General features: G+C 45.4%; 1 protein-coding gene across 1 annotated transcript in view; it reads left to right on the forward strand.

Moving 5' to 3' along the window:
* The window catches only part of LOC127294437 (uncharacterized), a 267,807-nt gene extending 248,915 nt beyond the window's left edge, over positions 1-18,892 (forward strand). Inside the window, exon 13 of the mRNA XM_071818890.1 lies at positions 18,813-18,892. Coding sequence (XP_071674991.1) covers positions 18,813-18,838 — 26 coding nt within the window. The 3' untranslated portion in view covers positions 18,839-18,892. The remainder of the gene's footprint in view (positions 1-18,812) is intronic.
* The last annotated feature ends 5,132 nt before the right edge of the window (positions 18,893-24,024 follow it).

Here is a 24,024-nt window from a genome sequence, read left to right on the forward strand (position 1 = left end):
CCTCTAAAAAATTCGTCTTTACGGACTGTTCTGTTTTGACAGATTCTGCCATTTATTTCGCATTGCCTCTTTTACTGTGTTGAGTGGATTTCTTTGTTGCATTAACTTTCAGTAGCTTTGGGCAATGTCCAGAAGTGTTAAGAATGATTGTGTCCCCTCTGAACATGTGAATTTTTGATTATGTACTAACCCTCTAATGAGTTTCCTTTAAGTTTGGTGTGAAGGAAGTTTTCAAGGGTCAAGAGAGGAGGATGATGTAATATGATCAAGAAGAGTGAAAAGTCTAAGCTTGGGGATGCCCCCGTGGTTCATCCCTGCATATTTCAAGAAGACTCAAGCATCTAAGCTTGGGGATGCCCAAGGCATCCCCTTCTTCATCGACAACTTATCAGGTCACTTCTAGTGAAACTATATTTTTATTCCGTCACATCTTATGTGCTTTACTTGGAGCGTCTGTTTGTTTTTGTTTTTGTTTATGTTTGAATAAAATCGGATCCTAGCATTCCTTGTGTTGGAGAGATACACGCTCCGCTTTTTCATATGAACACTGGTGTTCTTAGCTTTACTTTAATGTTCATGGCGAAGGTTGAAAACCGCTCGTTGATTGCTATTTGGTTGGAAACAGAAAATGCTTCATGTGGTAAATGGTATATTGTCTTGAATAATTTGATACTTGCCAATTGTTTTGAGCTCTCATAGATCATGTTTAAGCTTTTGCATCATGTAGTTTAAACCTATTAGTGGAGAACTACCGTAGAGCTTGTTGAAATTTGGATTGCATGATTGGTCTCTCTAAGGTCTAGATATTTTCGGGTAAAAGTGGTTGAGAAACAAGGAGACAGTGTAGAGTCTTATAATGCTTGCAATATGTTCTTATGTAAGTTTTGCTGTACCGGTTCATACTTGTGTTTGCTTCAAACAACCTTGCTAGCCAAAGCCTTGTACTGAGAGGAAATGCTTCTCGTGCATCCAAAAACCTTGAGCCAAAACCATGCCATTTGTGTCCACCATAACTACCTACTATGTGGTATTTCGCTGCCATTCCAAGTAAATTGCTTGCGTGCTACCTTTAAAATTTCATTCCTTGTCTTTGCAATACATCGCTCATGGGAAAATAGTCTAAAAAACTATTGTGGTGATGAATATGTTGCTATGTGTCTTAGTTCTTATAAGTTGCTTGTTGAGTGGTAACCATGTTTCTGGGGACGCCATCAACTTTTTACACCTTTGTTGAATATCATGTGAGTTGCTATGCATGTTCGTCTTGTCTGAAGTAAGGGTGATTTATCATGATTAAATGGTTTGAGTATGCATATTGTTAGAGAAGAACATCGGGCCGCCAACCAAAGCCATGTATCATGGTGGAAGTTTCAACTTGGACATTAATCCTAAATCTCTTATGAGAATACTATCTGTTATTGAATGCTTAAGCATTAAAGGGGAGTCCATTATCTGTTTTCTATGTTGTCCCGGTATGGATGTCCTCAAGTTGAGATCTATCAAAACTGAGAAATCAAATGCGATCTATCTCCTTGGACCTTTGTACAGGTGGCATAGAGGTACCCCTTTGTGACACTTGGTTGAAACATATGTAATGCAATGATAATCCATGGAAATCCGAGCTAATTAGGACAAGGTGCGGGCACTATTGGTATTCGATGCATGAGGCTTGCAACTTATAGGAAGTTTTATGCATAACACATATGAATTATTACTACCGTTGACAAAATTGTTTCCATGTTTTCAAAATAAAAAGCTCTAGGACATGAGTAATCCATGCTTCCCTCTGCGAAGGGCCTTTCTTTTACTTTATGTTGAGTCAGTTTACCTACTTCTTTCTATCTTAGAAGCAAACACTTGTGTCAACTGTGTGCACTGATTCTTACATGTTTACTTATTGCACTTGTTATATTACTTTATGTTGACAACTATCCATGCGATATACATGTTACAAGTTGAAAGCAATTGCTGAAACTTAATCATCCTTTGTGTTGCTTTAAAACCTTCTATTAATAATCTATTGCTTTATGAGTTAACTCTTATACAAGACTTATTGATGCTTGTCTTGAAAGTACTATTCATGAAAAGTCTTTGCTATATGATTCAGTTGTTTAGTCATTATCTTTACCATTGCTTCGAATCACTTCATTCATCTCATATGCTTTACAATAGTATTGATCAAGATTATGATAGTAGCATGTCACTTCGGAAATTATCCTTGTTATCGTTTACCTACTCGAGGGCGAGTAGGAACTAAGCTTGGGGATGCTTGATACGTCTCAAACGTATCTATAATTTCTTATGTTCCATGCTAGTTTTATGACAATACTCACATGTTTTATATACACTTTACATCATTTTGATGCATTTTGTTGCATTTTCCGGCACTAACCTATTAACAAGATGCCGAAGCGCCAGTTCCTGTTTTCTGCTGTTTTTGGTTTCAGAAATCCTACACAGGAAATATTCTCGGAATTGGACGAAACAAAAGCCCACGGTCTTATTTTGCACGGAGCCTTCCAGAAGTCCGAAGAGGAGACGAAGAGGGGCGACGAGGCGGCCACACCCTAGGGGGGCGCGGCCCCACCCTTGGGCGCGTCGCCCTATGGGGTGGGCCCCTCGAGTGCCTCCCGACTCTGCTCCTTCGCCTATATATTCTCTCCGTCACGAAAACCCTATTACCGAGAGCCACGATACGAGAAAAGTTACTGTGACGCTGCCGCCACCAATCCCATCTCGGGGGATTCAGGAGATCGCCTCCAGCACCCTGCCGGAGAGGGGAATCATCACCGGAGGGCTCTACATCACCATGCCCGCCTCCGGACTGATGCGTGAGTAGGTCATCTTTGGACTATGGGTCCATAGCAGTAGCTAGATGGTTGTCTTCTCCTCTTGTGCTATTATGTTTAGATCTTGTGAGCTGCCTATCATGATCAAGATCATCTATTTGTAATGCTACATGTTGCGTTTGTTGGGATCCGATGAATATTGAATACTATGTCAAGTTGATTATCAATCTATCATATATGTGTTATTTATGTTCTTGCATGCTCTCCGTTGCTAGTAGAGGCTCTGGCCAAGTTGATACTTGTGACTCCAAGAGGGAGTATTTATGCTCGATAGTGGGTTCATGCCTCCATTGAATCTGGGACAGTGACAGAAAGTTCTAAGGTTGTGGATGTGTTGTTGCCACTAGGGATAAAACATCAATGCTTTGTCTAGGGATATTTGTGTTGATTACATTACGCGCAGTACTTAATGCAATTGTCTGTTGTTTGCAACTTAATACTGGAAGGGGTGCGGATGCTAACCCGAAGGTGAACTTTTTAGGCATAGATACATGCTGGATAGCGGTCTATGTAATTTGTCGTAATGCCCTAATTAAATCTCATAGTAGTCACCATGATATATGTATGTGCATCTCTATTTGTCAATTGCCCAACTGTAATTTGTTCACCCAACATGCTACTTATCTTATTGGAGAGACACCACTAGTGAACTGTGGACCCCGGTCCATTCTTTTACATCTGAAATACAATCTACTGCAATCTATGTTCTCTGTTGTTCATCGCAAACAAACATCATTCTCCACACCATACGTTTAATCCTTTGTTTTCAGCAAGCCGGTGAGATTGACAACCTCACTGTTAAGTTGGGGCAAAGTATTGTGATTGTGTTGTGCAGGTTCCACGTTGGCGCCGGAATCCCTGGTGTTGCGCCGCACTACACTCCTTCACCAACAACCTTCACGTGGCCTTCATCTCCTACTGGTTCGATAACCTTGGTTTCTTACTGAGGGAAACTTGCTGCTGTACGCATCACACCTTCCTCTTGGGGTTCCCAAACGGACGTGTGCTTCACGCGCGATCAAGGGCCCACTTGGCAACCCGGCCATTGGCGTCCTTGCTGCCAATGATCTCCGCCAAGGGTGCTGTGGCCACCACCTTGATGGGGTGCTCCTGGAAGTAGTGCTTGAGCTTCTTGGCCGCCATGTACACGCCATAGGTGACCTTCTGGTAGTGGGGGTAGTTTTGCTTCGACTGGGAAAGCACCTCACTGAGGTAGTAGACTGGGCGCTGAACCGGCTGCTCCTTGCCGGCTTCCTTGCGCTCCACCACCAGGACAACGCTAACCACTCGGTTGGTGGCTGCAATGTACAGTAGCATCGGCTCCACTGAAGCTGGCGATGCCAGGACAGGTGCAGTTGAGAGCATGCGCTTTAAGTCACGGAAGGCTTCATCCGCCTGCGGCGTCCAGCTGAAGGAGTTTGTTTTCTTGAGCAACTGGTACAGGGGCAGTGCCTTCTCCCCCAGCCGGCTGAGGAAGCGGCTCAAGGAGGCCAGGCAACCGGTGAACTTCTGGACGTCCTTGAGGCACTGCGGCAGTTCCATCTTCTCTATGGCACTGATCTTCTCCGGGTTGGCTTCAATTCCTCGCTGAGAGACGAGGTAGCCCAGGAGTTGGCCGGCTGGCACACCGAAAGTGCACTTGGCCGGGTTGAGCTTCATCCGGAATCTTCGCAGATTGGTGAAGGTCTCTCTCAGATCATCAAGGAGGGTGTTCCTCTCCTTGGTTTTCACAACGACATCATCCACATATGCGTGAACGTTTCTGCCGATTTTCTCTTGTAAGCATTTTTGCATGCACCTTTGATAAGTAGCGCCTGCATTTTTCAAGCCGAATGGCATAGTCGTGTAGCAGTAAGCCCCGTACGAGGTAATGAATGAAGTCTTTATTTGATCAGCCGGATTCAAAGGAATCTGGTGGTAGCCTGAGTAGGTGTCTAAAAAAGACAACAGTTCACAGCCGGCAGTCGAATCTATGACTTGATCTATGCGCGGCAGGGGGAAGGGGTCCTTCGGGCACGCCTTGTTGAGGCAGGTGTAGTCGATACACATGCGCCAGGAGCCGTTCTTCTTCAAAACCAGGACCGGGTTAGCTAACCAGTCCGGGTGCAGCACTTCCATGATGAGGCCGGCTGCAAGGAGCCGGGCGATTTCTTCACCGATGGCCTTCCTTCTTTCTTCGGCGAAGCGGCGGAGAGGTTGCTTCACCGGCTTGGCCTCTGGCCTTACGTGGAGGTGGTGCTCAGCCAACTCCCTCGGCACACCCGGAATGTCCCTTGGAGACCATGCGAAGATGTCTCGATTCTCACGGAGGAAGCTGGTGAGCTCGCTTTCCTATTTGCTGCTCAAGCCGGCACCGATGGTGACGTACTTGTCCGGTTGCGCCGGGTCGAGCAGGATCTTCTTGGTGTCGTTGGCCGGCTGGAAGTGAGTCGTCCCAGCCGGGTTGCCCACAGCCGGCATGTCCGACTGCGCGGCTTTGGCCATGGCGACCGCGTCGTGGATGAGCTGCTTCTCGGTAGCTATGACCAGCGTCTGGGCCATCTTGGAGCTCTGCGTGGCGCAGTCCATTGAGCGGCGATAGTCGCCGTCTACTGTGATGACCCCCTTTGGGCCAGGCAGCTTCATCTTGAGGTACCCGTAGTGGGGCACCGCCATGAACTTGGTCAGGGCCGGCCTGCCCAGGAGCGCGTGGTAGGGACTGACCAGGTCCACCACCTCGAACTCGACCTTCTCTGTGCGGAAGTGGTCCGGCTTGCCGAACATGACCTTCAGAGTGATCCGGCCAATCGGCTGGCACGAGTGGCCTGGCACGATGCCGTGGAAGATGGTAGGGGTGGGGCGCAGCTCGGCCTCCTGGATGCCCAGCTTGCGGGCAGTGTCGCGGTAGAGGATGTTGATGCTGCTACCGCCGTCGATGAGGACGCGCGAGAATCACACGCTGCGCCGGCTTGTGCCAATGGTGGGGTCGAGGACCATGGCGTAGCTGCCCGGCTTCGGCAGGACAACCGGTGTGTCGCGGCGATCAAAGGTGATGGCCTGCTCTGACCAGTTTAGGTACTGGGGGACCGGCGGCATGACTGCGTTGACTTCGAGGGAACGGCGCTGCTGGCTCGTTTTGTCCTCGGGTTCGGTGGTGAAGATGATGTAGGTGGCATCCTCAAGCAGGTACCTGCCGTGGTGCACTTGGTTAGCCTCGTGGTGCTCGAGGTTGGCGTTCTCTGCGGCGTCTTGGCCACCCAGCCCGCCGGCTGGTGGAGGCGGGGTGGAGGTGGGAGCGGTTCGCCGCTTGTCATCCGCTTCATGAAGTGGCAGTCGCGGGTGGTGTGGTTGGACGGGTTCTTGCCGCTTTGGTACTTGCACGGCAAGTCGAGCATCTGCTCAAAGGTGAACTTCGACTTCCAGGGCCGGTCCTGTTTCTGGCGCCGGCTGCCGCCAGCTGCCGCATGGTCCGACACGGCTGCCACATGGGCGGAACCGTACCGGCGATCCGGCTGGTCGCTGTGCCGCTTGCCGCGGTAGTTGTTCCGCCGGCTGCCATGGGAGGCGCCCTCGGCCGGCTTGTGCTCGGCCGGCTTCTGGTTGTCCCGCCTGGACAGAGCCGGCGATGCTTCAGCCGGAGCCTTGCCGGCTTCTTCAGCCAGCGCGTATTTGTCGGCAATGGCCATCAAGGCGGCCATCGTCTTGGGCTCACTGCGGCGCAGCTTGTGCCACAGCATGGTGTTGGGCCGGCAGCCGCCCATGAAGAAGCTGATGGCCTGGATCTCGTGCACGCCCTCGCAGGAGTTGCGCATCTCGCACCAGCGCGTCAAGTACGCGCGATCCGTCTCGTCTGGGCCCTGCTTGCACATTTCCAGCTGCTGGGGGCGACCCAGTCGGCGGTAGGTGCCGGTGAAGTTGCTGATGAAGGCTTCCTTGAAGTCCAACCAGCCGTTGATGCTGCCGGCTGGGAGGTTGTTGAGCCAGGTGCGGGCGGAGCCGACCAGCTTCAGGGGGGAGTAGCGTACCGCCCAGCGTTTGTTGCCCCTGGCGATGCCGACTGCGGTGGAGTAGTCCAGCAGGCAGTCCTCCGGCTTGGCGGTGCCGTCGTACTTGGGGGTGTCGCGCGGGAGTTGGAAGCCGTCGATCATGGGCTCGTTCAGGATCCGCGGCCCGAAGCACTTTGGGTCGGCTGGACCTTCTTCTTCCGCGATGCGGGATTAGACCAGCCGGTCGAGGCGGTCTCTGGCGTCTGCCGGCTCGATGCGTGGACCCAGCCGGGAGTGTGCCGGCTAGCGGTGGCCGCTTGCCTCTGGGGCCGGCCGGTGCGGGCGTCTTTGCGCCGGCTGCTCGGAGTCGTACTCCTGGTTCCGGCTTGGTGGGGGCCGGCTGTGGCCGCTGTGGCCGCTCGGCAGCCGACTGGTTCGGCTGGAGCTTGCGTCGGTGGCCCGGGAGTCTTGATGCCGGCTTGGTGCTGGCAAGGCGGACTCGGCCGTGTCCCTGGGGCCGTCCCTGTCGTTGCCTGCGGCCCCACGAGCGTGAGAAGCTCTGGGAGCATGGGCGTACCTGGGGTTCTTCGCCTGCTCATTGGCAAGATGCAGCAGTTCAGTCACCCGCCTCGTCTGGCGGCGTAGCTCTTCGCCTTCAAGGCGGCACAGCTCTTCCGCGGCGGCTTCAGCCGCGAGCATGTTCTTGTCGGCGGTGTTGTAGAAGGGTAGCTCCGCGGACGGAGCCGGCGTTTCTGCGCCGTCGCGGGCGATTTCGGCGCCTAGGGTGCCTCCCCTCCGGCGAATCTGGCCGGCTCGGCTGGGGTTGTCGCCGCCTGGCGTTAGGCCGTGGGCGCGGTTGTACTCGCGCTGGGTGATCTCCAGCTGGCGCTTGGCGGTGGCCAACTCTTCTGCCTGCTTGAGGAGGAGTTGGCGGTGCGACTCCAGATCCGCCTCGATGGTGGTGGGGTCGGCGAGCGGGGAGCTCAACTTTGCCCGGACTTCGTCCAGCCGGGATGGTGGTGTTGGTGCTTTTGCGCCCGAGCCGGAGGCACCGGCTGCCGCGGTGCGCTCCAGCTGAGGGCCGCGGACGCGCGTGGACTTATCGCCGGCATCGTCGCCGGCTGCCATGACCTCCTGCATGACGCAGGGGCTGGCGCGGATAGCGCGGAGGTGCGACGGTGGCGACGTAGACGTCGTGGCTGCCGAAGGCGATGGTGCTGCCGCCGGCTGGGAATGGCCGGTCAGCGAAACAGCCAGCATTGTCATTGACGCAGTCGTGGGAGCCGAATCTCCAAATCAAGCCTGAAGTGACTCGCTCGCCGGTGGTGATGGTGAGGCCCGTCCAAATGAAGACACCGGCCGAAGACGCTGAAGGCCCCACGGTGGACGCCAAATGTCGTGGTATCGTCACGACATATGCCATAGGGTGGCTAAAGAGAGTGGTTCCTAGTATGATCTACGGCGGTATCCGGATGCGGGTATGGGCACGAGCGACACGGCGACGTACCCAGGTTCGAGGTCCTCCTGTGGAGGTAACACCTCTACTCCTGCTATGAGTGTATAAGCAATGTCACAGTAAAATGGTGCTCCTAGAGCTGTATCCGGCTGCTCCTGGGACGTTAAGGAAGACGATAGTCTCTCTCACAGGGCAGCTCTGGGACTAGAATGATAAGGATTGATCGATCCCCCGCACGAGAGGGGGTAGTGCAGCTTATATAGGCGCTGGCACTTTACATAGAAGTCCCTATGACCTAGTGGCCGGCTCCGTCGGCTTCAGCTTCCGCTCCTTCCCGAGGTGTTGACGTCAGGAGCCGTTGAGGCGTTGTGGCCTATCCCATCCGCCTGCCGAAGTCAGCGGTATGGAGAGGAAGCGTCCCTGTTGCCATCGATGGCCTGTAGCCGTACGGCGCGGCGTGAGCCATGATGGCCTGTCGAGCGAGGGGCACTGTTGCTCTACAGTGCCCCTTACTTTACGGAGGATGAGATCATCGTGGACTTTAGCAGCCAGATCACTGATGTCAACGCACGCTTCTATTCCTGTAGACAGTGTTGGGCCTCCAAGAGCAGAGGTTTGTAGAACAGCAGCAAGTTTCCCTTAAGTGAATCACCCAAGGTTTATCGAACTCAGGGAGGTAGAGGTCAAAGATATTCCTCTCAAGCAACCCTGCAATTAAGATACAAGAAGTCTCTTGTGTCCCCAACACACCTAATACACTTGTCAGATGTATAGGTGCACTAGTTCGGCGAAGAGATATTAAAACGCAGGTGGTATAGATGGTGGTAAACGGTAATTGCGATATGAAATAAATATTGCAGGAAATAAACATGCAGTAAAACAGTAAATAAGCGGTGTTTGCAGTATTTGGAAACAAGGCCTAGGGATCATACTTTCACTAGTGGACACTCTCAACAATGATCACATAATAAATAAATAACTTCTCCTCACTTGTGCTACTATCAAACACTCTCTTGTTGGATAACAAACACCATTCATTGTGTAGGGCTACAAAAGCACACCTCAAGCCGGAGTAAACAAGCTCCACAACATCCGGAGTTCATATTAATGTAACCTCTAGAGTGCATAATAGACCGTTGCAATTTAGACCGAGTACTAACATAGTATACACACTGTCAACAATAGCTATGAAAGGGGGAATAGATCACATCAATACTATAATAGTAATAGTTAACTTCATAATCTACAAGAGATTACAATCATAACCTATGCCAAGTACTAAATGATGCACACACTGTCAACTTTACATCATGGAGGAGGAATAGACTACTTTAATAACATCACTAGAGTAGCACATAGATTAATAGTGATACAAAGCTCATGATCACATAAAGATCACACCATGGGAGAGAGATGAACCACATAGCTACCGGTAGAGCCCTCAGCCTCGGGGGAGAACTACTCCCTCCTCATCATGGGAGACAGCAACGGCGATGAAGATGGCGGTGGTGTCGATGGAGATGACTCCGGGGGCAATTCCCCGTCCCGGCTGCGTGCCGGAACAGAGACTTCTGTCCCCCGAAACTTGTCTTCACGATGGTGGCGGCTGCGTAAATTTTCTCGTCTCGTGGCTTGACTACTTAGGGTTTTCGCGACGGAGAGACTTTATAGGTGGAAGGGCAGCCTCGGAGGGGTCCCGAGGGGCCCACACCATAGGGGGGCGCGCCCCCCTTGGCCGCGCCGCCATGTGGGGTGGGGCCCCCTTGGCTCCCCTCTGGCCCCTCTCTGGCTCTCTGGAACCTTCCGTGGAAAATAGGAAGTTTGGCTTTTGTTTCGTCCAATTCCGAGAATATTTCCTGTGTAAGATTTCTGGAACCAAAAACAGCAGAAAATAGGAACTGGCACTTCGGCATCTTGTTAATAGGTTAGTTCCGAAAAATGCATAAAAACATCATAAAGTATGAACAAAACATGTAGGTATTGTCATAAAACTAGCATGGAACATAAGAAATTATAGATAAGTTGGAGACGTATCAAGCATCCCCAAGCTTAGTTCCTACTCGCCCTCCAGTAGGTAAACGATAAAAACAATAATTTCTGAAGTGACATGCTACCAACATAATCTTGATCAACAATATTGTAAAGCATATGAGATGAATGAAGTGATTCAAAGCAATGGTATATAGATTGCTAACAAAAAGATAATGACTAAACAACTGAATCATATAGCAAAAACTTTTCATGAATAGTACTTTCAAGACAAGTATCAAAAAGACTTGCATAAGAGCTAACTCATAAAGCAATAGATTCAAAGTAAGAGGTTTCGAAGCAACACAAAGGATGATTAAGTTTCAGCAATTTCTTTCAACTTGTAACATGTATATCTCATGGATAATTGTCAACATAAAGTAATATAACAAGTGCAATAAGTAAACATGTAGGAATCAATGAACACAGTTGACACAAGTGTTTGCTTCTAAGATAGAAAGAAGTAGGTAAACTGACTCAACGTAAAGTAGAAGAAAGGCCCTTCGCAGAGGGAAGCGGGGATTACTCATGTGCTAGAGCTTTTTATTTTGAAAACATAAAAACAATTTTGTCAACGATAGTAATAATTCATATGTGTTATGCATAAAACTTCCTATAAGTTGCAAGCCTCATGCATCGAATACCAATACTGCCCGCACCTTGTCCTAATTAGCTCGGATTTTCATGGATTATCATTGCATTACATATGTTTCAACCAAGTGTCACAAAGGGGTACCTCTATGCCGCCTGTACAAAGGTCCAAGGAGATAGATCGTATTTGATTTCTCAGTTTTGATAGATCTCAACTTGAGGACATCCATACCGGGACAACATAGAAAACAGATAATGGACTCCTCTTTAATGCTTAAGCATTCAACAACAGATAATATTCTCATAAGAGATTGAGGATTAATGTCCAAACTGAAAACTTCCACCATGATACATGGCTTTAGTTGGCGGCCCAATGTTCTTCTCTAACAATATGCATACTCAAACCATTTAATCATGATAAATCACCCTTATTTCAGACAAGACGAACATGCATAGCAACTCACATGATATTCAACAAAGTAAAAAAGTTGATGGCGTCTCCAGAAACATGGTTACCGCTCAACAAGCAACTTATAAGAACTAAGACACATAGTAACATATTCATCACCACAATAGTTTTTTAGGCTATTTTTCCATGAGCTATGTATTGCAAAGACAAGGAATGAAATTTTAAAGGTAGCACGCAAGCAATTTACTTGGAATGGCAGAGAAATACCACATGGTAGGTAGTTATGGTGGACACAAATTGCATGGGTTTTGGCTCAAAGTTTTTGGATGCACGAGAAGCATTTCCTCTCAGTACAAGGCTTTGGCTAGCAAGGTTGTTTGAAGCAAACACAAGTATGAACCGGTACAGCAAAAACTTACACAAGAACATATTGCAAGCATTATAAGACTCTACATTGTCTTCCTTGTTGTTCAAACACTTTTACCAGAAAATATCTAGACTTTAGAGAGACCAATCATGCAATCCAAATTTCAACAAGCTTTACAGTAGTTCTCCACTAATAGATTTAAACTACATGATGCAAGAGCTTTAAACATGATCTATGAGAGCTCAAAACAATTGCCAAGTATCAAATTATTCAAGATAATGTACCAATTACCATATGAAGCATTTTCTGTTTCCAAAAAAAAAACAAGTGAAGCGATCAACTTTCGCCATTGAACACTAAAAGTAAAAATGAAGAACACTGGTGTTCATATGAAAAAGCAGAGCGTGTCTCTCTCCCACACAAGGATGTTTAGGATCCGATTTTATTCAGAGAATGAAAATAACAAAACGAAAATAAAAGCACACAGACGCTTCAAGTAAAGTACATAAGATGTGACGGAATTAAAATATAGTTTCACTAGAGATGACCTGATAAGTTGTTGATGAAGAAGGGGATGCCTTGGGCATCCCCAAGCTTAGACGCTTGAGTCTTCTTGAAATATGCAGGGATGAACCACGGGGGCATCCCCAAGCTTAGGCTCTTCACTCTTCTTGATCACATTATATCACCCTTCTCTCTTGACCCTTGAAAACTTCCGCCACACCAAACTTCTCATAAACTTCATTAGAGGGTTAGTGCATAATCAAAAATTCACATGTTCAGCAAGGACACAATCATTCCCAACACTTCTGGACATTACCCAAGGTTACTGAAAGTTAATGGAGCAAAGAAATCCACTCAACACAGTAAAAGAGGCAATGCGAAATAAAAGGCAGAATCTGTCAAAACAGAACAGTCCGTAAAGACGAATTTTTTTGAGGCACTTAACTTGCTCTTATCAGAAAACTCAAAACTAATGAAAGTTGCGTACATATCTGAGGATCACGCATGAATTTTCGCAGATTTTTTTGATTCTTCTGCAGAGAGAAAAACGCGAATTCGTGACAGATAAGAAATCTGTTTCTGCGTAGAAATCCAAATCTAGCATCAACTTTCTATTAGAGACTTTACTTGGCACAAAAACGAAATAAACATGATAAGGAGAGGTTGCTACAGTAGTAACAACTTCCAAGACACAACAAAACAGTAGCAAAATAAAAACATGGGTTATCTCCCAAGAAGTGCTTTCTTTATAGCCATTAAGATGAGCTCAGTAATTTTAATGATGCTCTCGCAAGAAATAAGAGTTGAAGCAAACGAGAGCATCAAAAGCAAATTCAAAACACATTTAAGCCTAACCCACTTCCTATGAAAAGGAATCTTGTAAATAAACAAGTCATGTAAGCATAATGCAACAAGCATAGGAAGGCAACACAAGCGCAACTTCAATATTCTCAACATAAAGAGGGGAAACTTAATATTATTAAGATGCATGTAACCATGTTTCCCTCTCTCATAATAACTTTCAGTAGCATCATGAACAAACTCAACAATATAACTATCACATGAAACATTGTTATCATGAGCTACATGCATAAAATTATTACTCTCCACATAAGCATAGTCATTACTATTAATTGTAGTGGGAGCAAGTTCAATAAAATAGCTATCATTATTATTCTCATCACCATAATCATCATATATAGGAGGCATATCGTAATCATAATTAATTTCCTCCTCAATAGTAGGTGGACTGAAAATATCATATTCATCATTGTAATCATCATAAATTGCAGGCATGGTATAATCATAATAAACTTTATCCTCCATAGTAGGTGGCACCAAAATACCACTATCATTATAATCATCATAAATGGGAGGCAAAGTATCATCAAAGTAAATTTTCTCCTCAAAACTTGGGGGACTAAAGAGATCATTTTCATCAAAACCGACCTCCCCAAGCTTAAATTCTTCCATAGCATTAGCAATAATAGTGTTCAAAGAGTTCATGCTAATAACATTGCTACAACTATTTTGCAAACAAAGTTCCATGGGTTTTTTAATTCTCTCTTCAAACACATCATGTCCTAATACAAGATAAAGTTCATAAAGATCTCTAATTTTTTTGTTGTTTTCCATTATGCCTAACTAGTGAACATAAAAACAAGAGACAAAAAGATAAAATTGCAGAATCTAAAGGAGATAGCTTCGAGCACTCACACACCGGCAATAGTGCTAGGAAATAGCTCAGTAGTTGGAGAATGTGAATACCTTTTACCTTACCTCCCCGGCAACGGCGCCAGAAAATAGCTTGATGTCTACGCACGCTTCTATTCCTGTAGACAGTGTTGGGCCTCCAAGAGCAGAGGTTTGTAGAACAGCAGCAAGTTTCCCTTAAGTGAATCACCCAAGGTTTATCGAACTCAGGGAGGTAGAGGTCAAAGATATTCCTCTCAAGCAACCCTGCAATTAAGATACAAGAAGTCTCTTGTGTCCCCAACACACCTAATACACTTGTCAGATGTATAGGTGCACTAGTTCGGCGAAGAGATATTAAAACGCAGGTGGTATAGATGGTGGTAAACGGTAATTGCGATATGAAATAAATATTGCAGGAAATAAACATGCAGTAAAACAGTGAATAAGCGGTGTTTGCAGTATTTGAAACAAGGCCTAGGGATCATACTTTCACTAGTGGACACTCTCAACAATGATCACATAATAAATAAATAACTTCTCCTCACTTGTGCTACTATCAAACACTCTCTTGTTGGATAACAAACACTATTCATTGTGTAGGGCTACAAGAGCACACCTCAAGCCGGAGTAAACAAGCTCCACAACATCCGGAGTTCATATTAATGTAACCTCTAGAGTGCATAATAGACCGTTGCAATTTAGACCGAGTACTAACATAGCATACACACTGTCAACAATAGCTATGAAAGGGGGAATAGATCACATCAATACTATAATAGTAATAGTTAACTTCATAATCTACAAGAGATTACAATCATAACCTATGCCAAGTACTACATGATGCACACACTGTCAACTTTACATCATGGAGGAGGAATATACTACTTTAATAACATCACTAGAGTAGCACATAGATTAATAGTGATACAAAGCTCATGATCACATAAAGATCACACCATGGGAGAGAGAGATGAACCACATAGCTACCGGTTGAGCCCTCAGCCTCGGGGGAGAACTACTCCCTCCTCATCATGGGAGACAGCAACGGCGATGAAGATGGTGGTGGTGTCGATGGAGATGACTCCGGGGCAATTCCCCGTCCCGGCTGCGTGCCGGAACAGAGACTTCTGTCCCCCGAAACTTGTCTTCGCGATGGCGGCGGCTGCGTAACTTTTCTCGTCTCGTGGCTTGACTCCTTAGGGTTTTCTCGACTGAGAGACTTTATAGGTGGAAGGGCAGCCTCGGAGGGGTCCCGAGGGGCCCACACCATAGGGGGGCGCGCCCCCCCTTGGCCGTGCCGCCATGTGGGGTGGGGCCCCCTTGGCTCCCCTCTGGCCCCTCTCTGGCTCTCTGGAACCTTCCGTGGAAAATAGGAAGTTTGGCTTTTGTTTCGTCCAATTCCGAGAATATTTCCTGTGTAAGATTTCTGGAACCAAAAATAGCAGAAAACAGGAACTGGCACTTCGGCATCTTGTTAATAGGTTAGTTCTGGAAAATGCATAAAAACATCATAAAGTATGAACAAAACATATAGGTATTGTCATAAAACTAGCATGGAACATAAGAAATTATAGATACGTTGGAGACGTATCAATCACCTTCCCGGTTCCTTCTCCTGCAAGGCTCACCAGCTCGGAGCCGGTCAGGGGAGAGACACACCAAGCCGGATATGACAAGTTGAAGCCGGCCCAGCCATAGCGCAGATGGCCATGGTCAGGCCGACATGGACTTTGAACCAGCCGGCTCCCAAGGCAGCCGGCCACAGCTCCAGCCGGCTGCTCCTCAGCTGGCCTTGAGCCAGCTGTTCTCAGTCCTTTGCCCTACCCGGGGTCTTCCCCCCGACATTGATAGCAAGGGTTTGGTTACCGCTCAGGAAATCCGGTTCCCGGGTGGTAACCGGATATCCCGACCACCCCCGGGAAATGGTCTAACCGGGTAAAAAATCCCGATTTTTTTGGATTTTTGTGAAAATTTCGAATTTTAGCAAATATCCTATATAAATGGCCATACATAGGAATTTAATTTCAAATTTTGGTTTTTGAATTCGTCTGGTAACCGGCCGGGATTTCTCGGTTACCGCGGTAACCGGTAATCCCGAGCCCCCTCGGGATTTTTTTTCATTCGGGAGCCAAAACCTTGATTGATAGCTTCCTCATATGCGATCATTTCTAGATTCCGTCCAAGGCGCCACGTGAAGCGAAGCCCCATCCCAGGTTCTCTTCTTATCAGGCACTATCTTCGCAGGAAGAGCATGTATGTACAGCATAAATATCTCCCGTTCTGCTTTTTTTTAAAAAAAAATTATCTTTCAACTCTGATGGCAGTCCATTCACACCTGCATCGTTTTGTGCAGGCTTCCTTCTTCAACTTCAGCTCACTGCGAAGGGTTAAGCACTGGTACATTATCCTAACCACAAATATCTTATGGTTGCTCTTTATGGAAACAACCTTTTACTACTTCCTCCGCATCCATAATAATTGTCTAGGGTTGTTAGTTCAAATTTTAACTAAAATGAACTAAAACCTCGACACTTATTATGGATCGGAGCGAAGGAGTATGTGGTTTGCTTGGCAATAATAATCCTTCCTATATATTCTCCCTCTCTCCATGGCAGCATCGTTAATTAAGGCAAAGGGATGGATGGTGGATCTCGTTGGTAAAACCTTGTTCTTTGTTTAGGTGTTGGTAACTTCATCACACGGTAAGGTAGCAACTAATAAACTTCTGTGGTCGGTCTATTTCAGACACAAGTTTGAAAGCTGGTAAGCCAAATCAAGGAAATCCACTTCAATCTGTCTCTAACAAAGGTAGCTTCACATTATCTTAGCCCACCAAACATTTAATTTAGTCCCGCTTAAAAGAAATTCATTTGATTTTACTTGAAGTCTATGTGCGTATGTGTGAGCGTCTACGTTTCTACGGTGTTTCGCAAAAAAAAAAAACTAGTTTAGTCTTCTTCTGAAAAAAAAACTTTCAACAACAACAACAACATCAAAGCCTTTTCCCAAGCAAGTTGAGGTAGGCTAGATATGAAACCCAGCAGAAATAAAAGGAATCCAAAACAAGAACAAGATGAAAAAAAGAGAAAACTAAGATTCCAGCACATGGATCGCTGATCTCTATGCCGTCCTATCAAGAGCCAAGATTTTAGGCACATTCCAATCCTCATGTCTCTCTTAACCGCCTATGTGGCATCTTGATTGACCATAATAATATTTGTTTCATTACTATTTGTCACTTCTGCATGCACAATTTCAAGCGACACCACAAAAACGAAATGAAGTTATGCAATATGATGATTTTAACCGGTTGTTTGCACTTGCCACATTAGTTTGGTGCTTAGGTTATTCTTGTGATGTGGGCATGTGGCATGTACACTTGAAGTACATTGCTATGCTGTGTTCTCCCAGGCCACACCTGGCCCCTTATTGTTTTATTCCTTTGAGCATTGTTCTCCCATTTTGCTGACGTTAATCTCTGTGTAGTAGCTGTGTCATTTTTTTTCTGCACTTCGCTTGCCTTCTTGGTACTCCATCCATTCATATTACTTGCCACTATTATGGATGTACCAAGAATTAAAATATGTCTAGATAAATCTATATTAGTGGCAACTAATATGGATCGGAGGGAGTACCCATTTCTTATTACTGAAGTTGTTGCAGGTGCTCCTGTTGGTCCAGTCTTGCAGAGTAACCTTGGTACATCCAAGAGTCCAGCTAGACATTCTGACATGTCATTGGACACCGATATTGGTAAATTTGTTGAACATCATCAACCTTTAATCCATGCAATCGTTCCTTGATATTTTACTGTGTGCCCTGTAACTTTTGTATATGTGCACTCGCTGTCAACTTTTTTTTTTGCAATGGCACTATTAGAACTCAAGAAAAAGGAATGGGCGGTTTATCTAACAGGTAAAATTAGACCATTCTCCGTGTGTCTTTCGCTTGTTTACATTCCGGTTTGTACATTTACGATACATCAACCGTTGTATTTAACCTTCTGTCAAGTAGATTGATTACACAATAGCAGCTAATGAAACTTACCATGTTCAGCCTTGGCCGGACATGAGTCAAGGGTATCCGCCTATTCGTCGATCTGTCGACAAGGATGGTAACTTCACACTATTTTGTCCACCGGATATTTTGTTTCTAGAACATTTAGCTTAGTTGCTTGTTGTTTTTTCTCCTTCCCATCTGTGATCTGTACTGTCTGTCACAAATTATTAGATCATTTAGAGCCACTTTGCAATCCGCATAATATTTTTTTATTTCAGGCCACTTCTCATTTACCTTCCCTTTAATTTAGTCTCAGTTTTCACATGGGATTTCTGTTTCCTGTGATTTGTGAAGATCTACCATTCTGTCATTCTTTTGTGGCTGCATCACTTTCTGTACATGTTCTTTTTGCCTAGACGCACAGCCTCATGGGCTTGATGGTTTTGTTTGCACTTTTTTCGAAAGTTGTTTTGTTTGCACTTCATCAGAATTGTGGCTACTTGCTGCCATTTCTGAATTCTAACTGCCGGTTTTCCAGCTGCCGGAGTTTCACAGACTATCCCTGCAGATACCTTGACGGGGCCTGCTGGAAGTTCTGCAATTCCATCAGTCACAAAAGCAGGTAAACTAGTTGGATCCCCTCACATTTTCCAAAACTGGAGGGAACCCCATATCAAAACCGATCCGTCAAACGTGTGTTTTTACAACTCCCTGTGTTATGCCTTTCTTAAACTGTTATGGTGAGGTCTACTGACATGCATTCCCACATTAACCTTCGAGTTGATCATACATCATTCCGGCATGCATTTCCTACATCTTTGCCTTATGCAAGTAGTTTATTCCAATTGAATCTCATGTCCCTGTGCTTTATCCTCTTCCAGAGATTATGCATCTTTGCGATGAATTCCTAACTGCAGAACTTGTTGCAGATGCTCCATACTTGTTCCAGGTGCTCCATCCTTTAAAAGATTCTGATAGAGACTATGGGATCTCACCAGCTGCAGACGCAGGTAAACCTGTTGAGTATTGAGTACCTGGCTACCTGCCGTCATTTCTAACTGCTGAACTCATTGCAGGTGCTCTTTTTCGATAAAGAGCGCTTTATTATTACTCAATGTTTAAGCAATATACCCGACCTCTGCATAACAACGATGCACACAACCATTGATAGGTTCCGAAAAACACAGTTCAGAAAAAAGAAAATTACACGAGTACTTTGTCTGATAAAAGCAAATCACTAGACTGTAGGAGGCAAAATCCTTCGACTATGCAGCCACACATGTTGGGTAATAAAATCCTTCGCCGTTTCCTTCAATCGTGTAGACACCTCCGTAAATAGGTCGCGGTCCTCCGAACGCTGAAGCGACGACCATAAACGGAGCAACGCCGTACATCGGTAAATGACCTGCATAAGAGAAGAATTTTTATTATCAAAAACCTTGCCATTTCTACATAGCCAAAGCGACCATATAACTGCTATCGCTCTCACTCTGATAAGAACTTTAAACCTAGCATCCACTCCGTTTAGCCAATTGCCAAATATATTTGCAACTCTTTTTGGAGGATATAAGGTAGAACCTATCTGAATGATTGACCACATAGATCTAGCGAACTGGCATTGAAAGAACAAGTGTTTTATTGTTTCCTCTTCGTGACAGAAAACACACTTGGTACAATCATGCCAATTCCGCTTTGCAAGATTATCTTTAGTAAGAATAACACCCTGACGAAGGTACCAAGCCAAAACTTTAGTTTTTAGTGGTATCTTCATCTTCCAAATAGATTTATATTTAACTATCGGTTGAATAGGTTCAATTAATGCAGAGTACATAGAACCAACAGAAAATATCCCCTTTTTTGTAAGATTCCAACGGAACTCATCTGATCCTTGTTGCAGTTGGACAGTTGTATTAGCTCATTCCAAGAGGTCAAACGAGGACCAATGAGATCACGCCTGAATGTCACAGACCGGGGTGACGTTTCCATCACCTTCTGTATAGTATCATGCTTATGTCTCACAATATTGAACAAGGCTGGATATTATTCATGAAAAGTGGTTGTTCCCAACCATATATCCTCCCAGAACCTTATCTCAGACCCATCTCTAATGGAAAAGGAGCCATGTGGGAAGAAGTATTTCTTAGTTGCCATGATGCCTGCCCAAAAATGCGAATCTTCTGGTTTCCAAACAACCTGAGAGATTGCCTTTGAGCCAACATACTTCCTGCGCAGCAAATTCTGCCATACACAATCCTCAGTTAATAACCTAGCTAGCCATTTACCTATCAAAGCTCTGTTCTTAACCTCCAGATCATGGACGCTAAGTCCACCTTGATCTTTTGGACGGCAAACGATACTCCATTTTGTCAACCGGTATTTTTTCTTCTGACTATCTCCTTACCAAAAGAACCTAGATCGGAAGTAGTCCAATCTATGAAGGATTCCCATAGGCAACTGGAAAAAGGAAATCATACACAGTACCAAATTTGTGAGTACTGAGTTGATTAGAACCAATCTTCCACCAAGAGATAGTAATTTTCCTTTCCAACTACTAAGCCATTTCTGAAGTCTTTCCACAACGAGTTTCCATTCAGCAAGTGTGAGTCTCCGGTGGTGAACCGGAATGCCCAAATAGCTAAGCGGAAAGCTGCCCAACCCACAACCGAATAGTTTGGCATACAGGTTTGCCTCGTCTTGGGCTTTGCCAAAGCAAAACAATTCTCTCTTATGAAAATTTATTTTCAGACCTGACAGTTGCTCGAACGCTGACAAAATTTTCAGTTTTGTAGCTTTTTGTAGGTCATGATCCATGAACAGAATTGTGTCATCGGCGTACTGAAGAATTGATAAACCTCCATCAACTAAGTGAGGTACCACTCCTTCAATTTGACCATCAACTTTAGCACGCTCAATTAAAATTGCCAACATGTCCGCAACAATGTTAAATAACATTGGAGATAGTGGATCACCTTGTCGTAAACCTTTTTTTGTTTGAAAGTATCATCCAATATCATCATTTACTTTGATGGCGACACTTCCTCCAAAAACAAAATTATTAATTAAAGCGCACCACTCCTCCGAAAAACCTTTCATACGGAATGTTTGTTGAAGAAATGACCATTTGATTTTATCATAGGCTTTTTCAAAGTCGATTTTAAGGATAAATCCATTCAACTTTTTGCGGTGAACTCATGGATTGTTTCATGTAATGTAACGACTCCATCTAGGATATATCGTCCTTGCATGAAAGCAGTCTGAGTAGGTCGCACAACATGATCTGCCACCGAATTTAGTCTAATAGTAGCTACTTTGGTGAAAATTTTAAAGCATACATTTAAAAGACATATTGGTCTGAACTGTTGGATCCTTTCCGCATCATTAACCTTAGGGAGCAAAATTATTTCCCCAAAGTTGATTCGGAAAAGGTCCAGCTGTCCAGCATGGAGCTCAACGAATAAGTCCATCAAGTCATTCTTAATTAAATCCCAGAAGTTCTGGTAGAACTCCGCTGGAAATCCATCGGGTCCCGGTGCCTTATTAAGGTCCATTTGGAAGACTGCTTTTCTCACTTCCTCTTCTGTGTAAGGATTTGTAAGAAAAACATTTTCTTGCGGAGACAGATATCATCGATCCTAGATTCATCTAAGGATATAGCTGATTCCTCCGGTGCACCAAATAAGCCTTTATAATATGATGTAATATAAGACTTGAGCTGCTCATGGCCCTCAATCAGACCATCATCTTGCGACAGAGAATGAATGTGTTTCTTCCTGTGCCGACCATTGGCTACACTATGGAAGTATCTCGTATTCGAATCTCCTTGAAGAATGAATTAGGCCTTAGACCGTTGGTACCATTTGAGTTCCTCTTCTCTTAGTAGTCCAGCTAACTTTATTGTATTGACTTTTAAGTTTAATTTCTTGCGTAGTCAGTGGGCGTACTTCGGTGATTGCCTCTAAATCATCAATTGATGAAGAGAGAGAGAGTTTCTCCTGCTTAAACTGCCCAGCCAAGTGTCTCGCCCATCCACCAAGTTATCTCCGAACCGATCGAAGTTTGTTATTCCACCTTTGGATGGGGGTAGACCCAGCGACCGGCTGCTCCCATACCTTCTTAACCATATCTGAGAAGCCATCCCTAAGCAACCATGCAAGTTCAAATTTGAACGGTCGACGGCACTGAGGAGATGGTATTCCAGTGGAAAGTAAGATAGGAGCATGATCCGATAAAGACACAATCCAAGGTAGAACTCGTACCGATACGGAAGGGAATTTCCGTTCCCATTCCGAATCCATGAGTACGTGGTCTAACTTCTCATATGTAGGTTCAGGAAGACTGTTAGCCCAAGTGAAGTGTCTTCCAACCGTTGCCACTTCTCTTAAGTCCAAACTGTCTATAACAGCGTTGAACAGAAAAGGCCAATGGTTGTCGAATCTTCCTTTGCTCTTTTCATGAGGGTATCTGTGGTGACCCGGCATACCACTGCATGGTGTAGTATGCAAGTCTGATATAACACCAATGAAACACCGTTCCACTAGTATTATATCACTCAGAGTGGTACAACAGAAACATATGCGGGTCCAAGGCATGTCTATAGAATTACAACACTGACTCTATTACATAAGATCATCACAACCTCCTACTTTACAATGAGGTAAAGTTACAAATAAACTCCAGAAGAACGACTCGTAGTCTAGTCCTATCACGAACTCTATTTGTAGAGTATTTGACTAGCTATAGAGGCTAAGAATAGATTCTAGCTAAGTAGGAGCTAAGTTTAGGAAGCTAGTTCCCTTCTAGGGCTATACTAGGTTTTCTCCTTGTTGGATGTGGTATCTGACTCCTCTGACAGGGTCCTGTCTCTTGAAGTAGTTGTTGACTCCTTGGTCTTCGAGTTGCACTGTAGATCCTCCTTCGATGCCTCCATATCTAAGCAGGGGATTTAAGAGTGGGATGAGTACGAGCGTACTCAACAAGTTCATTATAGGAAAGAGGTGTTTAATGCACTAGCTACGGCATTAGACCAGAAAGTCTAATACCAATGCAAGTTTTCATAACCATTTCTTCAAAAGGTTGCTTTTATTCAGAAGAACTATGTCCGTCAGCCTTCACCGGTTTACTAGAACTTCATGGAGCTCCTTTCCGACCGCGTTCGCAGTTCCATATCCCGGAACAGGGAGTGACAGGTCACGGTTCTTTACACTCTGCAGAGGTGTGTTGCTTTACCCATAAGAGATCTTAACCTTGGTGCCAACCAGGTGTACATTCCTGTCCACACTTCCTATGGTGTGAGGCCCGGTATAAGGTCTAGCCAATCATGTTCCTCTGCTACCTCGAACACCCACCCTTTGTTGCATGCCCCGACCCTGGGTCCTCGCCGGTCCCATTATTCCCATATATTTCAGGGTGGACCCCGACCACGACGACAGTCTGGGATCGAACCAAACTCCTTCGCCGGTAGCTGCAACCCATCATAGACCGCAATACCGTGGGGACTTAGGACTCCCCAGCCTCACCAGCTTGCTCCTTCGGGCGACAAGTGTACTACGGACTATGCCGTGGGGACTTAGGACTCCCCAGCCTCACCAGCTTGCCCCCTTGGATTACAAGTGTACTACGGTAAAGCGCATCCGTTGATGAACGAGAGGTGGAAACACTTTTGACTACTCCGTCCCACTCCGGATCTTATGGTTAACACGGATATTACGGCACAAGAATCACTGGCGACATTTGTTGTTTAATCCTAGATGGATATAAACCCGTGCAATGGAACCTCCACCATATCAACACATTCCATGGTTCCATTGCCCACCACATAGTCATATTCATAGTTATGAAAGTAGTGGTTTTGATTTTTATGCAATAGTGATAACCATAATACTTTGCAAGTAATTTGATAGAAATACTCAAATGACATGAGCAAGTGATGAACTTGCCTTTCTTGGCTGCAAGATTATGCAGACAAGGTCTTCGTTGCGTAATAACTCCAAATTCTGAAATAGCATCATCGTCCGGTAAGGACGATGTTTAAAAGATTGGCAAGTATGCAATAATGAATAAGAATGAGATGCAATCGCTCTAAGCGTGACCTAACCCCGATGATTTAGGATCAGTAAGTTGTAATGATTGGTTCAGGGTGTGTTGCACTTTTAGAGTGATTC

Source organism: Lolium perenne, chromosome 4 (genome assembly GCF_019359855.2).
Source record: "Lolium perenne isolate Kyuss_39 chromosome 4, Kyuss_2.0, whole genome shotgun sequence".
NCBI lineage: Eukaryota > Viridiplantae > Streptophyta > Magnoliopsida > Poales > Poaceae > Lolium > Lolium perenne.